This window comes from Hydra vulgaris, chromosome 02 (genome assembly GCF_038396675.1).
Source record: "Hydra vulgaris chromosome 02, alternate assembly HydraT2T_AEP".
Taxonomy (NCBI): domain Eukaryota; kingdom Metazoa; phylum Cnidaria; class Hydrozoa; order Anthoathecata; family Hydridae; genus Hydra; species Hydra vulgaris.
In genome coordinates, this window is record NC_088921.1 from 34,864,057 (window position 1) to 34,876,765 (window position 12,709).

The 12,709-nt window shown below is 27.1% G+C and overlaps 1 protein-coding gene across 1 annotated transcript; it reads right to left on the reverse strand.

Moving 5' to 3' along the window:
- Window positions 1-5,841: 5,841 nt before the first annotated feature.
- Window positions 5,842-7,414, reverse strand: LOC100204265 (cytochrome P450 4V2-like). The gene has a single exon (XM_065790700.1). The coding sequence runs from the start codon at window positions 7,406-7,408 to the stop codon at window positions 5,939-5,941; it is 1,470 nt and encodes a 489-aa protein (XP_065646772.1). The 5' UTR covers window positions 7,409-7,414; the 3' UTR covers window positions 5,842-5,938.
- Between the last annotated feature and the right edge of the window lie 5,295 nt (window positions 7,415-12,709).

Genomic DNA, 12,709 nt, shown 5'->3' on the forward strand with positions numbered 1-12,709 from the left:
TTTTTATCTCATTTTTTTACTTGAGATGTTGGAACTACTGATTCATAGGTAGTGAAGATATTAACAGATCTATTTTCAAACCACTTAAGGGGGCAACTACCTTCAAATTTCAAAACTACACATAAAAAGTAACTTTCTCTTTAGTCACATAGAAAATATTATACTGATATTAAAAATACCAAAAAACACATAAAATGGTAGCTCGTTGCTATGGTAACAAAAAAAAAAGCTGAAAATACATCAAAAACTGTGTTTACCCCGTAAAAAAATAAAGACTTGTGAGTAAAGGAGTGTCAATGAAGTTTTGCAGAACTGTTCTAAATATCTTAATTTGTGATATGAACGAAGCAGATTTTTTAATAAATATTTTTTTTCCATAAAAAGCTACAGACAAATTAGGTTTTTTAAAAAAAGGTCAAAATGCAAAGAAAAAAACTTAATAACTCAAAATCTTAAGTCATATTAGAAATTCTACTCCGATCATATCATAAATATTGGAAAAATGAACAATCCCTGAAAAATTCATAATGATAGCATGTATACTTTTCAAGATTTTTTTACCGACGTGTTTAAAAAGCAAATTCTTAGAAAACGCAAAACAAAAAATAAAATCATAAATTATTGTTCATTTCATAAATATTATCTATTAAAACATTTCTATTGACTTTTAATGATCATTCTTTTACAATATTTGACGTCGTAACAACTTTCGTTTCATCTTAAAACTTTCACTCGATTTAAATGATGATAGATTTATTCATTTTTTGTTTATGAGTCTGCAACCAGCTAATGTAAAATGTCCTGGTTTCATATTTAGTTTTTCATAAATTAAAATAACAGATTTCATACCAATGTTATAATTTGCAACAGCATGTACGATGCTGTTGCATCGTACATCTAAGAACTCTAAGCTGGCTAAACCAACATAATTACTTTAATTTTTCCCATATTCAATTATTAAAACTCTCATTACAATTCTGGGTTTTGCCATGCAGACACTTTACTAATTCAGAATCTTTACTTAAATCAGCATATATTAAATCAGCATATATTGGCTTGATTTTATGAATAATATCAACAGGAATTCCTGGTCCAGTTTTTGGTGCTATTTTTGTATAGTTTTTTGGTGTCATGGGTTTAGGCATATTGATAAGCTGAGTAAATTTTTTTAATTCCAGTAGAACCATGTCCTAATACTCTCATTGCATATATTGTCCTGTTTTAATATCAAACCCTTTAACACGCTTATCTGATGTATAAAATTCATATTTATAATCACAAGATAGTGTAGTACACTTCAAATATAGCAACGATGCTAGTCCTTTCTTTTTTTCATGGTGATAACCTAGGTACAGTGCACAGTTTTCACATTGAGGACACATTAACAATGAAAGAACTTTAGATAAAATTTCAGCGTCTATAATACTGTAACCACTAATTTTTTAATGTTTTTACTTGGTTCATTGGTAATGAATTTAACTTTCTTAGCAGATGCGCCTAAAATATTACTGCCATTTAACTCACATCCACTTACATTACATGCATTTTTATCTTTCTGCACATTAAATACTCTTCTTTTTTTGTGATACTTTGTTCTCTGCTTTACTTTATCATTCATTTTTGTGTTTCTAATAACATCCAAATCATCCAAAACATCTAAAGGATTTAATCATATTTTTTTGTTTCTGCTGTTAGATAAATTAGCTTTGATAACTTGATAAAATCGCAATTGTAAATAGCCTATATTTGAATATAATAAGGAACAGAATATTATTTAGCAAAGAAGATATAAATCAAAACATATATTTGAAACAGTACTCCAGAATAAGTTCACCAACATATAAATCACCCCCATAACAACGCGTTGCTATGCAAATATTTTTTTACTTAGGTTCAAAAAAACATAAATTAAGCAAAAACGTATAAAGAAATCTATAATTTTTTTTGTAGATTCAAAATCTACATAAAATTTTGGTCAACAATTACTAGAAAAAAAAAATTCAATTTTTGAAAAAATTTGAGGGTAGTTGCCCACGAAACTCAACCCAATTATTTTGGCAATTTTTTATTGCAACTGAACCTCTTCCTTTATTTTTCATATCTTTGTCAGTTGACATTTTGCAGTCAGTGATCCTGTAGGGGCGCACAGTCCTTACTAAAGCAATTCTTTGTTTTAATAATGTAGTTGCTAATTTAACACCTGTGTACCAGTTATCTATAAACAATTTATGCCCATTGTGTCTTGGAATATTTTGTAGCAATTGCATAACAATATTTCATGAGGCCTTTAGATCAGATTGACCCGTGCATGCAGAAATGGAGCCTGTATGGATTTCAAACATATAAATAAGGCCATATAAATAGATCCCTTTAAAAGGTACAACTTGTTCGTCAATGCATAACATTTCAGTTGGAAAAAATAAACTAAAACGTTCTTTTAAAGCATCTATTAAAGGACGAATTTTAAAAAGTTTGTCTGGACTGTTTTCTGACATATTCAAACTATTATTGCAATGCAAAAACCTCTTGATACGTACAAATCGTCGAATGTTCATAACATTAGCTATACGCTCATATCGAAAAAATATGTCCCAATAATCGCGTGTACCAGGCATTTTTACTATTGATATTTAAAAAAGTATACCAATAAATACTTCCAACTCTTCTGATGAAAGATTAAGAGGTTTACTGGTGTCAAATTGGACTGCGTATATGTTACTTTCTTCCACGATGCGCGTGATGAGATCGTAGGTTATTATATCTCGAAAATATTCTATTGGCTGCTGCACAGGCGATATTCGAAGAGGCGAAATCCTAGTGAAAGGTATTTTTTTAACATAAATATTACACTTTATTTTCCATTCCAATGGTTTAGACTCGTTTGGTTTTAATTTTGTTTCAATAGCACTCGTTTTTTGCATTGGAATAGTGTCTGCTATTGGAAAAATTTGGTCATTATTTTCCAAAAATGAATCATCCAACTCTGTTTCTTGTTCCAAATTAGCATCCAACTCTATTTCTAGTTCCGAATCTGTAAGCTTGCAATCTAATTTATTATCATTTAGCAAAACTGATTCATCACTTTCGGAAGATAAATCACTTTCCTCTGATACTGCAGGATTCAAAATTGGTCTTGGAAGAACTGATTTTGGTTTTTGAACAAAAAATTTATAAATATCCATCTAAGTAAATAAAAAATAATATATTTCTGAAAAAAAAATTTGATGTAATAGACTTTCAGTTTATGTGCAATGTTGGTTCAAGTCAACAAATCACGTTTTCAAACAAAACTTTGTGGTTTGACTTTTTTAGCGGATATGTGCAATGTTGCTTTAAAGCAACGAAAGTTTAAGTTATATTTACAAACTTGTTTGATAAAAAATGTAAAAAATATATAAAAATCACATTAAAAAGTTTATTATATAATTTAGTTATTTTTTGAGCAGCAAAAAGATAATATATTTCTGAAAAAAAAAAAGATTCAAAACTGACCTCATTTACAAACACGCGAAACGTGAATCTTTAAAAATTGAAAAGCTAATAAACCTGAGGATTCAAAGTATAACCTTTGGTGTCTGTTTATTTTGATTGGTTAAATACTGAACTAAAGTTATCATTTTAATTAAAGTTTTAAATCATTTTTCGGTATGTTGACTACAGGCAACTCGGGCTATAAGAGGTTAACAAAAATAACAATAACATTTCTTGGATATTTTTGTGATAATCGCTTCTACACTTTCATTACAGAAGCTAAGGAGCTCGCCAGTGAACTAGAGCTTACAAACACCCATTTCTTAAGACCGAGTAAAGAAAAGGGCCTTTTCTAACTAAAGTCAGGTTGACTGTATAAATAAGCATAATAGTTTATACTTGTAGCATTTAATACTAATAACGACAAATGATAGTTGAATTAGTTGTAAAAGTAAGCTAAAATTTTATTTCCTGTTTATATTTATTTATACTTGAGTAACAGTAATTTTTTTTTTTCGCCTTAATTTTTGATTTATGGAAAAAGCTAAAACCGAAACGCCTTTAACGCCTGCAATCCAGTTTATATATGTTCTTACTTTACCTGATGTTATTATACCAATTCCTAACAAAAGAAATACAATAAATACTTTTAAATATATTTGATTAAGATTAAATAGTCTTTAATATGACTCTTACAAATATAGATGTTATAATCATTTATATACAATACTATTGTATATAAATGACATGACCCTAACCCTAACCCTTTTGTCAACAGGTTAAAATACCTTAAGTTTTAGTACATTTTAGTTTAAACTTATACCAACCACATGTTGTGTTATATTTTAATATTTTACTGCAAATTTCACATTCGATTTTCACTGCAAATTTTACTGCAAATTTCACTCAAAAATCACTGCAAATTTTACTGCTTTTTTCAACTTGATGAACTTTCATTCACACAAACAACATTGTTATTTGACTTAAGAGTTTGTATGTAAATTTTACATATATAAAAAAACATCTTTAAATTATTTAAATATTTCTAATCCACCATTTTTATATAAAATATGCAGTGTAAAGTATAGTACACAATGTAAAAGACTGTTAAAAAACTTGCGTTTAATGCAAATTTTTATAAGTTTTTTTAATTTTTGTAAATCTATACATATTTTCATAGCAAAAACCTTTTAATGTTTTTAATTTATTACATTAATACTTTTATTATAAGTTTTTAAAAAACTTTCTCACGGACAAATCTATGTGCAATATTTAATTCTATTTTAATACCGAAATAAAATTTAATGCTGCACGTCGCAAATGTATGAACATTTGCGTCGGAAACTTTAATTAATTTCCGACGTTTGTTTTTAACGATCTTAATTTCAACGTTATATTAACGTAAGTTCAACGTCGAAAAAAAAACGTTGAAAATTTCAAGGTTAATTCAACGTTTATTTTTAGTTAAAAATAAACGCTGAATTAATGTTATAATTCTTAACGTTTTTTTTTAGCGTTGAACTTACGTTGAAATAACGTTGAAATTTAGATTGTGGTTAAGATTGTTTGCTTTTTTTCATTTTTTTATTGCAATTTCTTTTCCTTCACTAACAAAATAAGCTCGTTCTGAATTCTGCATCCAAGATGTTTTTTATTATGAAATTTGATTAGTTTGCTGATCGAATCACAAAAAATTAATCTGTGTTCAGAAATGAACACAAAACGATTTTTTTGGTCTTTTTTAAAGCCTTTCACTGTTTATTATTTTCTGATTTTTTTTTGCCAATATTTTAAAAGAAATAAGAACTTAAGTAAAAAATAAGACGAATTTTGTTATCTAAAAATTGTTATCTAAAAATAGCATTTAAAATAGTTTTGCTATTAACAAAATAGTTGTGTAACTTGTTTTTATTTCAAACCATTGCCGCTTAAGAGTTTAAATTGAGAATTCGTATTTCTTTTTAAAATAAAGTCCTTAAATGTTTTATTACTTTTTAAAATAGAAAATTAGAAATTTTGTGATTTTTTTTTTAACTTTTAGGAATTATTTCTTTTTAAAAAAAATTCCTATTTTTCAATATGCACTTTTACCTATTTTTTTCTCCGCTAAATTTGGCGTAAAAGAAAACCGTACAAATACCAACAAGTCGATAAACTATTAAAGGATAAAAAAAAATCTACGACTTATAGTTGATGTGGTTTAACATCAGCATGTTGCTGCATCGTGCATCATTGTTGTTGTATTGTGAATCAGTTATCGTGCATTATCGCTTTTGTATCGTGCATTATTGTTACTGTATCGTTAATCAGTATTATCGTGCATTATTGTTACTGTATCGTGAATCAGTACTAAATTAAAAATTGCTTACATCAATCTCGGTTTTTTTTTAACTTTACTTTTTTATATTTATTAAAGAAGCTTTATATTATATTTTTATATTTTGATTATATATGAACAAAAGGTTCTTCATCTCCTTGTAAATAGTATATTGATTCCATCTATTGGCTTATAAAGTATATCAACTGTACCAAAAACTTCATTTTCATCTTGCATTGACTTTAAACTAAATTTTTTCAAGATGCTGTATAGTAGCATTTTTGCTTCAATCATGGCAAATTTTTGACCAAGACAATTCCTAGGCCCAGCAGAAAAAGGCAAGTAAGAATAAGGATTTTTGATTTTCCAGTCATCAGTTTCAAAACGATCAGGTATAAATTCCTTAGGATTTTCCCAAATATTCGGGTCAGAATGCAACATCAAAACTAGAAGAATTATTTGCGCTCCTTTAGGAACGAATTGACCATCAATGGTCATATTTTCTTCAACTGTTCTTCCATACATTGGCACAGGAGGATGTATTCGCATTGATTCTTTAATAACATTTTCAAGATATTTAAAATTTCTAACTTTTTCAAAAAGTGAGCCCCCGTTTAACTCTATTTCATCAATACTTTTGTGCAGTTTCCTCTGAATTTCAGAATATTTCCCTAACAACCAAAAAGTCCAACTTAGTGCAACTGAAATTGTATCGTGGCCTGCAAACATAAAAGTATCAACTTCTTCTTGAATACCTTCCATATCAATTTCGTTTTTTTTGTGAATATTTAGTAATAAATCCAAGAAGTAATTCTTTTCATTTAATGGCATGTCATTGTAAGTTTTATTATCTTTTATTTTCATGCGTTTATTTATTATATCAAATGTGAACTTATGAGCAACATCTAGAGCTTTATAAAATCTTTTCCCACAAGGTAATAGTTTGTAAATGACATCAAACCAAAGCCAGGGAAATTTCATGCGATTTACAATTTCTTTATGTAAAACAAAAATTGCTTTAACATATTCAGAGTCTGGATAACTTTGCGCATTTATTTTCACTCCCATTGATGTTTCACAAATTATATCTAACGTTGCCAAACCAATAAGTGTTTGCACATCAACAACTTTTTTATTATCTGCAGCAAAATAAATTTTGTCAACTAAGATACATGCTTGCTCTTCGATTATTTTATTAAAGCGATTAAACACAGAAAAATGAAAGCTACTTGTCAGAAGCTTTCTACGAGCTTTCCACTTTGGTCCTGAGCTCGTCAACAAACCAGTTTTCAACCAATCACGTATCCAATTATACGAAAAACCTTTAGTCGTAATCTTCTTGCTACTTAAAACTGCTTCAAAAAATTTCACTGAGGAAGAAACAATCATTGGTTTTGGTCCTAACCAAATACAAAACACATTTCCACACTGTTTAGTATAGTTGCATAGTTGAAAGTATGATTTTCGAGAATCACTCAGAAAATAAAACGAAGTCCCTAAAAATGGTATATTTGGAGGTGTTGCAATTGACATAAGACCATATGAATATTTCCAACACATCCACAATATTTTAATGAGGAAATGGAATCCACATATTATTATGCAAAGAGTGTATATCATTTTAATATTACTAAACATATAAAATATTTATTATTATTGATTATTAATGATTATTAATGATTATTTAATTCATACTACTAGCTGTCGATGACACCTAATGAAAGGAATTATAATTGTACATACCAAACGAAACCAGAAAATTAAATTTTGTTGTTAAAAAAAATTATTTACCTAATCAAAAAAAAAAAAATTTTATACTACAATTTATTATTAATTGTTGAAATTTTCACGAAAATATTTTTTTATTAATAGTAACATTAAATGGAAAAAAAGAAATTTCTTTAACAAAACCAAACTTTATAAACATTAACTTTTTAACTGTAAGCGCTTTTAACACTGGTCAACAAATAGATAAACCCCCTGATCCAAATTTATGTTCTTTAATAATTCTGAACTGCTGATTCCATAACTGAAATCAGAATAATCGTAGAACATAAAAGTAAAATGTTTCAAAGATTCCAAAAAAATAAAAAATTACACTAATTAAATACTGTTTAATTATTAGTCATGTGTAACATTTACATTAAAAGCGCAAAGTGTAAAATACAGACATAATGCGAACTTAGCATTAAACAATTCATATTGAGGCCTAGTTGCTTAAGTGCATCAAAGCTTTGAGTTTTCTTTTGCAGCTGCATTCGATTTCCAGACTTAAAAACTAATATTAATGAACCATTATGTTTGGATCAAATTAGCCTTGATATCTAGTTTTCGTGACAGAGATGTTTTATGGAAAATTTCACCCATATTTGTCACTTATTCTATCTAGGTTGGGAGGAGAAAAATCAAGACGGAAGAGCGTTTAAGGTAATATTCTGCATCTCATACTTCCTCATTCTTTAAGGCTTTAATCATTTGTTCAACCAGATCATAATCCCAAAAAGAATTTCAATGATTGAAACAGAAACCTTTTCATGTCTGCAACACTAATTTTTTCAGAGTCTACAGAAAGTTGCTTTAATATACTACTTTGTTTAATTGAGAGTCAATAAAAACAATAGTTTAAGTTTTGCGCTCATTAAAACTGCATCAAACTTTTTTTAAATTGCCTCAAAGCAGATTTTAAAAAATATTTAAAATCTGCTTTGCTGTGGACTCGAAATTTTTACAAACTATAAACTTTTAAAAAAATTAGAATTTTCAAATTTAAAAACATTTGTTTGAAGAGGCGGTAGATTTTTAGTGGGTTCACAACAGGTTGGTGTTGTACATTGTAATTGCTCACAAAAAACTGAGATCAAGAAGATCTCCTTTTTTTTATTGGGAGTTTTATAGCTGTCCTAGTCATATAAAACCCAAAGGTTTTCAACCCAAGATTTGATGTCATTTATAAAACATCTGTAAGAAAGGAGGTGCAAGCCTTCTTGTTAAGGAATAGTTTAAATACATTCTAGCTGATTAGTTTTTCTTGGTGAATTTTCATATGTTTTTTATTCAGAAGTTACAATTTGACGCGTGATTTGTTGGTTCACGCCACACTATGGGTGTTTAGAAAAGCATTAATATTTTCATTCCCAGTAGCTATTGTGTTAGTCCAGAATAAGATTTGTGCAGTAAATATAAGGAGCGCAAGTTTTTTTTATCGGTCACCAAGTTTGATACTAAGTAATCTTGAAGTGCAGCTTTGAATCTTGGGTAAATTCATTCATTTTTTTTGTGTAGTGAAGTTTTCACTAATGTTATTCAAATTACCTCGATAATTAAAGTTTTACTCTTTTTTTTTTACTTAGATTCGGGTTTTTTTTATCGGTCACCAAGTTTGATACTAAGATAATTTTGAAGTGCAGCTTTGAATCTTGGCTTAATTCATTCATTTTATTTTGTAGTGAAGTTTTCACTAATGTAACTCAAATTACCTCGATAATTCAAGTTTTACTTTTTTTTTATTAAGATTAAGTTAAAAAAGCAACATTTTTTTAATAATCTAAAAGAAAAAAACACAGCATTACGTACGGATTAACAAGCAGTTATAATAGAAAAACTGTAACTGATGGGATAATTATGTTTTCGGATTTGTTATCTGCTCAACCAGTTTTGTTGTTATTAGCAAAAAAAGACTTTAGAGAGGGGTAATTTTTGTGTAATTGACCAGTGTTATCATGCACGCAAGTTAAATATGAATAGAAAGAACTTCATTAAAATTACTTAATAATGAGTATAATTGTTCAAAATAACTATATGAAAATTATATATATAAATATATTGAATGTGTGTGTGTGTGTGTGTGTGTGTGTGTGTGTGTGTGTGTGTGTGTGTGTGTGTATGTATATGTATATATATATATATATATATATATATATATATATATATATATATATATATATATATATATATATATATATATATATATATATATATATATATATACATATATATACATATATATATATATATACATATATATTGAATTCGATAAAAAGAGGAAGCGTATAAACTATTTTAAAAATATATTTGATTTAATTATATATTAGCAATTCCAGCAAACATTTTTGTAGTAGATTTTCAGTGAACAATGTTCACTGAAAAGTTATCGGCTGGCCACTTTTTGCGAATGTCACTAATGGTCTACTAAATAACCCATAAGCAAAACTCCAATAAACGTCTCAAAATACCTGTATATGTTCACTGAACATATACAGGTCTTTTGAGATGTTTATTGGAATTTTGCTCATGGATTATTTAGTGGACCTTTAAGAACACCCGCTATAAGTGGCCAGCCGATAACTTTCCAAAACGTGATATAGTGACTAGTTATCGGCTAGTAAGTAACAGTCTGCTTTGTAGCCGATGACCCTTGTGGATCCCTTGAAATGCCTATATAGGTCCACTGAAAATCCGCCATAGAATGTTTGTTGGGATACTTTGCTGATCTATAATATTTTAGGATATTTCAATAAACAGATGTTTCCAATAACCAGACGTTTTCAATAATCAGATGTTGTCAATAACCAGATACTTCCAATAACCAGATGTTTTAAATAACTTGATAAAACTTATAGGTTAGTGAAATTACCTTTAGGTTAGTGATTAAGTTGAATTATAACAATTGAATAGAACTTCTTATGCTAATATAGTTTAAAATATTTTTAACTTTTACTTTATTATCACAAAATATAATAATTTAAAGCTTTTATTGCAAAAATTTGAAAAATTCAAAAACGCAGTGCAAACTATTTTTGTAGAACGTTTTTTTTCAACATCGATAAATCCATACCTACTTAATCAGTTAATAATATTTTATTCAAGACTAATATTTGTTAATATTATTTATTAATAAAGATTAACATTTCATTAAAACTAATTTTTCCTATAAAGATTATTTACTTGTAAATTGTGATTTGTTTCTTGTTAATTTATGCATGCACGACGTAAATCCACATAGAGGCACAAGGGTTTAACGCTTTATAATATACTAAAATTAGCATTTTTAAAAACATTTTACTGTAAATAAAAGTGTTTTGCTAAGGGTCATCAATAAATTAGGCAAAATTTCACTAATTTTAAAAAAATTTAAAAAAACGAAACAGAAGAGATCAAAAATTTTCTAATGAAAATCACAACGTAAAAGAGCTAAAGAAACTTAAAACCACGTCAAAGAGCTAAAGAAACTAAGACGTAAAGAAACACCATCTAAAAGAGCTAAAGAAACTAAGAACTTACAAATAAAAAAAAAAACTTCTGTTTTTTAAATAAACTTACCGTTGCGTAATTTATGCACGATCCCTAAGTTTAACTTTCGATTATGGATTCTTTCTAAAATAAACCCGTTTTAGTCGTCAAGTAAAAACGTAAAAAAAAGTTTTATATAACTCTATTAATTTTGCAGTTTGTTTTCTTTTGTACCTTATGGCATTTTATAAAAACTTTGAATGATTTTATATGTATTTTGAGTGGTTTATGACTTCTTTTTTTTAACTTCTTTTAAAATTGATATCCTATTTTATAATAAATCGATATCCTATTTTTAATTAATATTCATTAACAACCGGAAATACAAACAGGTTAAACTTATTTCTAAATCTTTATTTTTCAGTAATATCTAAATAATAATATGTCACGTTCTAAAAGATATACATCTATTTTTATATATTGTGACACACTGCTCTTTTTTAAAGGATATAAGTAGAAGTCTTTTTTACTATTTTTTTTTTAATCTATTTATTTAACTATTAAACTGAAAAACTTACAAATTGTTTTATAAATTTACAAAATTAAGTTCGTTGTCACTCATATAGTTAAACACTAGTCATTTGAGTGACATCTTAATAAAATAAAAATAATAACCCAAAAAATAAACAGCAAAAAGTAATAATATAGATAGTAAACTAAATAAATATATATATATATATATATATATATATATATATATATATATATATATATATATATATATATATATATATATAAATCAAGAATAATAATATTAAATTACGCTTAACGATCAGAAGGATTATATAAATGAAAAAAAAAAACTAAAGGATATATCTAAAAATTATGAGACAAAATATGAAACCACTTGAATATAAGCAACAAATATTAAAAAATTAATTTGTAACAACACCATATAAAAATACATGACAATATAAAGAATACACAAACGTACATACTAATATATACGATGCGCAAAAATACACGGCAGTATAAACAATGCACAGAAATACACGAAAATGTAAACAACATAAATTAATAAAGTTATTCTTTTTGCTTTGTTTAAATTATTTAACTTTCTTTGTGTTTAGATTTTGAAGAGATTTTAAAATCAATGATTAGATCTAGACTAATTCTTTTTTTAAATTCTAATTTAATATTTGTCTAATTACCCCCACCGTCCCGAAGTTGCTCACTATCTGGGGTAATTTATACAGGAAAAACACACAAAAACTAAGAGCAATGCTCATAGTTCTAGTTACGAAACTATCGGGACAAATTTGCTAATCATCGTTTGCTTGTCAATGTGCGCATGGCAACATTAGAGAACTCGGTTTTTTTCTTCTTTCAAGTCAAAAACGAAAAAAATGTTTTATATAAAAATATTGTAATATACTTTTTTGAAACATCTCAACAATCAAAAACATCGCTGTAATTAAAAACATGACACTTAATATTCAAATTTCCTATTTGTATAATATATGATAAATTCATGATAACCGTAACTTTTTGTTAAAAAAAAATTAATATCATTTCCTGTTTTAAATCTTTACTTAGGCAACATAAATAAATATAGCATTACTGATGATTTTTTTTGAAAAAACCTTGAGTGCTAAGATTTTGAATGTTTTTCCAAGAGTTTATTTAAGAGTA

What these genes read in the sequence shown, in the direction of transcription:
- LOC100204265 (XM_065790700.1), bottom strand. Translation starts at nt 7,408, where the DNA reads ATGATATACACTCTTTGCATAATAATATGTGGATTCCATTTCCTCATT.